Here is a 4,664-nt window from a genome sequence, read left to right on the forward strand (position 1 = left end):
CAATGTACTGTATGTGTATTTTACAGCTCAATAGGGAGATAGTTATTGGGAGAAGAGGCCCTTGACACTCAAATTATAGTTTTGTTGACCATACAAAAATAGAACAATTTAGCCAAACTTGAGAAACAATACATGAAAACACATTACCACTTGTTTTATATAAAAAATAAAGTATTTTTATTTTTCTTCTAGGAAAGTGCAAACATGTTACTTTTGGTCACAATTCTCAACACGTAACAAACTGTTCAAAATAGAACAGTCATGGTCAAAGGAGGAAACAGATGCTCTTGTTCAAAATACAGTACATGGATCCGTTTCAGGATATACACTCAAATGGTTATTTGTTTATTCACCCCATATGTACCAGAGAGGTTGCCATTGCTTTTTTTGAAATGTGCTGGTTACCCTCTATGGCACCTGAAGGAAGTCAAGTTAATACAATGTTTCCAAGACAATTAACACTGCCGGATGGTTCATAATAAACAAAACTGTAAGCAGGACTGTCCCTCTCTTTAACTGAGAACAATTTCTATTTGAGATTCTATTTTGTGCTTTGAATGTTTTCTTTTTCAGATAAGCATGGAAATGACTTATCGCAAACAAACAAAAATAAAAAAGGTTAACATACACATATTAAAGCATTATAAAAAAATTTAAGAACAAAACTAATTTAAGTTAATTTAGATAACTGTACAAAAATATATAAACATTATATACAATAATAATAAAAAACACAAGATTACAGCACGTACATTGGTATGCTACAACCTTTCCAGTCTTGTAACAGACATAGTTATAGTTCCTCCCAATATTTGTACTTAGGAGTTTATAAAACAGCTGTCCCACAAGGATGGCTTTCTTCAGAACAAAAAAGTAGCTGGGCTATGACATAGTGCCAGTTCATCATAAACTGTAAATAGAAATATTGAGAGTATTTTTTCCAGTTGCTTGACTGGGTGCAATACAGATTACCAGGTATGTCCAGCCTGTAGCCAATATCTGCTGTTCTCATTACATGACAGTTTTAGGTCAACAGCAGGTAATGGTCACATTATGGACATCCCTATACTGTACTATAATTTTGGGAGTACAGTGACAGCACATTACACTCAAGTCAGTGGCTGTGGCTTGTTTTGTGCCAATTTCTTTAAACCAACGACTGAGGTCATTTGACGTTTTAAGTCTTCAAATTATTTTTTTATGTTTAGCAATGAGATGCAAAATAATTTCAAGTGAAAAAGTCTTTGAAGTGTGTTTCTCTGGCTCTATGCCATGTCCCCATACATCTTCCGATAGTACATAGCTTCAATGATATCATTGTCTCCTGAACAGTTAGAATGGCATGCACATGTCTTAATGAACATCATGTTCTTCTTCATGACTTCACTGTCAGGGCACCTGAACTCAACTGGAAGGGTAATGGTTCTGTGAGGAGTGCAACAACGACCATCAGTGCAGACACCGCAGAACTTGGCCCTGTAGATTTTTACGCTTGTGCAGCCGGAGAATTCAAACTTCACTGGTTTAGAAATTTTTGGTGTACGGATGCACTTTTTCCATTTCTGTGGGAAAAATAAAAAGAAGACCTATTAGATTGATTTAAATTCAGTTCTGATTTATGTTCAGAACTGATGCTTGAAAATCATCTTTTATCCATAAGCTTTGTTAAAATTTAAAAAACACAAATAATAATCTCTTCTGACATTGCTTAGCCCACTGATGCCCACCTTGTACCCTTTCTGCTGTTGTACTACTTTTCTTGAAATCCAATAGCAGCCTGACAAAGAGATGAAGAGTAAGCAGCTTGGGGGAGCTCGACTTAAAATCAAAGTTGTGCTCCCCTAAACTGCTTACTTTCCATCTCAGAGGAGAGTCTGAGGCCATAATCTCTGTAGGATTTCATATCACAATCTATGTATTATATCTAAGTCTGTTTGTCTTTTCTAACATATATACATATTTTAGCTGCTGCCCTGTGTCAACGATAAAGGTATAGGATCATTTACCTTAATGTTTTCCTCCAGGTCCGCCTCACAGGGTCTTACCATGCAAAGTCTGCTCTGTTTCTCCAGTCTGCAGTGCTCATTGTCATTACTGACCCTGGTGGAGATTCCCATGCCACAGGTCTTTGAGCAAGCACTCCATTCAGTAGTCTGTACTAGGCAGTTGGCACGGATTAGGGATGGGTCAGGGCCATAGGTTTCTTCCATTCTGAAAGCTGTAAGAGTAAAAGAAACAGATCATTAATATATAAACTGAAAGATGGTCTCTTTTACTTCCTAACAGAACCCTTTTCTATCATTATTTTAAGTTTTAGTTACTAACATGGTAATACTGAAAAGCTGCAAAGTGTGTCTACATTTAGTAACTTATAGAACCAGTTGGATGAGTAAATGCTACATGCTGATTTATTGCTAGACCAGTAACAAACTTTGCACCTTATATTGCATTCCTCTTTACTTCCTATTCAGCCTGGGTTTAAATAACTCAAGCAGCTTCTGAAATGTTTACTTACCAGGCAAAGCAGGTCCAACTAAGGTTCTCTCTTGAGGTTGGTCACAGACCCATTCTTCACAGCACTTGCCAGGCAGTTTAACTCTTTGTGGGAAGGGACACTCAGGGCTGGGCAGGCGGATGTCCATGCTGCAAAGTGGGACACATCCCACACCCCCATCAATACAAGTACATTGGTACTTGCAGCTGCTCTGGAAAGACTCCCCACTTCGGTACACAGTGCCTCCAAACACACAGGGGGCACCTTCCCTGGCTGGAAACAAACAAAAAGCATGTCATTGGAATCTGTGAGAATAGTCAACAGCACAAAGGCTAACAGTTGCTGTACATATGGTAACATAACACTAACATTAAGACCACGACAATTCATAGCTATAGACTTTGATCAAGCACAGCATTGCTTTTAGGTAACTAATACATATTTAATGTAAAACTTCAGCCTGTTTTATTACATAAAAAAACTTAGCTATGTTACTTGTAAAATCAGTTTGTTTTAGTGAGAAGTTTAAAGATGTATAGGATTATTATCTAGTTCTAGAGCTACAGTTTAAGCAAATGAGCCTGGAAGAAACTCACCAGTGCAAACTCCAATCTTCCTGTTCACTCTGGATCCAAAGTCACAGAAGAGCCCTTTGTGTGGGTCGCACACATCTCTTTCAGTGCACAGCTCCCCCAGCTGCTTGGCACACACTTTGCAGCAGCCACAGCCATCCTGCACCAGGCTGACTCCAGGATCACACACAGGCACTTTATGTGGGCATCGGCATTCCCCATTACACTCCTGGGCATCAGACACCTACAAAGAAACAGATAATTGACAGAGAGGGGAAATAAAGAGCTAAACAGAGAACATTACCACTTGGTGCTTTGATATAATAATGATGGACAAAAAAAAAACACAATAATGAGATACATTTTTAACTGCAGTGGCTTTCACATTATAAGCAAAAGAGTAGAAACCTTAGCAAACCATTATCTGCTGATCCTTGAGGTTAAGGCTGATTCCTCCTTTAATTAAGGTATGCAGTTTGGTCATAGCTTGCATATGCTTTAAAATGGTATTGGGCTATTGCTGACATAAACTCTCACTGGAGAATACTGGGATTTGTATTATAACTGTTGAAAATTTTATTTTTTATCTGTTTCAGAGACATATCTCCCAGCATACTTCAACAGCTGTAGAATAGTGTAGATGAGCAATACATGTAGGATAACCATAGCCAAGAGGCTGAGAAAACTTGACTTACCCAACAGAAGAGAGCGAAGAGTAGCACAGCTGACACTTTTCCTGCAGACATTGTATAGCAGCAGATCAGTTCTTTTCTACTCCAAAGAAAATTTGTTCTCTCAAGTCTTGATCTCAAAGCAATCTTGTTAGTGATAGCGTAGTTCCCTTAGTTTCTTTTCTCTCAAGCCTCTTTCCTTTTCCCTCGTTCACTGTATTTGGTTCCTAGTCTTGGAAATTGGAAGAGTTGTTGTGTGAGGAGAGAGCTGAGGGCTGCCCCTTTATACTGTTCTAGCTACAGAGTCTCGCCAATAAGCTGAATGGAGTTGCACACAAGCACAGACATTCTTAACATTCCTCCCCACCTTCCTGCCCCCTCAGCTCACACCGGATTGATCCTGACCCCTTGACTCACTGCATTCCTTCTGTCTGAAAAAAAAAACCCTGGCGCACTCCACAGCACTAAAAAGGCGCTGTATCCCCACCATCAAATAGGATTTTCTCCTTAACTTTTATATCATTTTCACCCTGTGTTCTATCATTTTATATGAAAAGGTGGCTTTAGCCATGTTTTCCTATGGCTAACTTTTGACCAGAACTGTGTTCCCAGAAACACTTTCATGTTACAGGTTTCAGGTTAGCACTCCTACATATAGTCACTGAAAAAAAGGACATTTTTGCATGTAGTTCATAAGTGGATTGTACAAGGGGAAGTGAAAAGCCTCAGGAAAATAATCCCTCACTCACTTAAGCCACCAGTCAACTATGGGGTGCCGTTTGTCCCAAATACATTCTGTATACAAAACTATCCCTAATACACAGAATGAATGTCTCTCGTGTTATATAAGTATTTGTGACCATACACAGAGAAAAAAAATATACAAAAGACTTATTTCTATTAAAGAATAAAAACAAAATCTGGTTA

General features: G+C 38.5%; 1 protein-coding gene across 1 annotated transcript; it reads right to left on the reverse strand.

The window, feature by feature from the left end:
- Positions 1 to 253: 253 nt before the first annotated feature.
- Positions 254 to 4,160, reverse strand: LOC108704892 (CCN family member 2). Its single transcript, XM_018241604.2, has 5 exons — positions 3,762 to 4,160; positions 3,091 to 3,310; positions 2,516 to 2,767; positions 2,007 to 2,218; positions 254 to 1,562 (listed from the first exon to the last, which is right to left on the reverse strand). The coding sequence occupies exons 1-5, from the start codon at positions 3,810 to 3,812 to the stop codon at positions 1,266 to 1,268; spliced, it is 1,032 nt and encodes a 343-aa protein (XP_018097093.1). The 5' UTR covers positions 3,813 to 4,160; the 3' UTR covers positions 254 to 1,265.
- Positions 4,161 to 4,664: the final 504 nt, after the last annotated feature.

This window comes from Xenopus laevis, chromosome 5S (genome assembly GCF_017654675.1).
Source record: "Xenopus laevis strain J_2021 chromosome 5S, Xenopus_laevis_v10.1, whole genome shotgun sequence".
Classification (NCBI taxonomy): Eukaryota; Metazoa; Chordata; class Amphibia; order Anura; family Pipidae; genus Xenopus; species Xenopus laevis.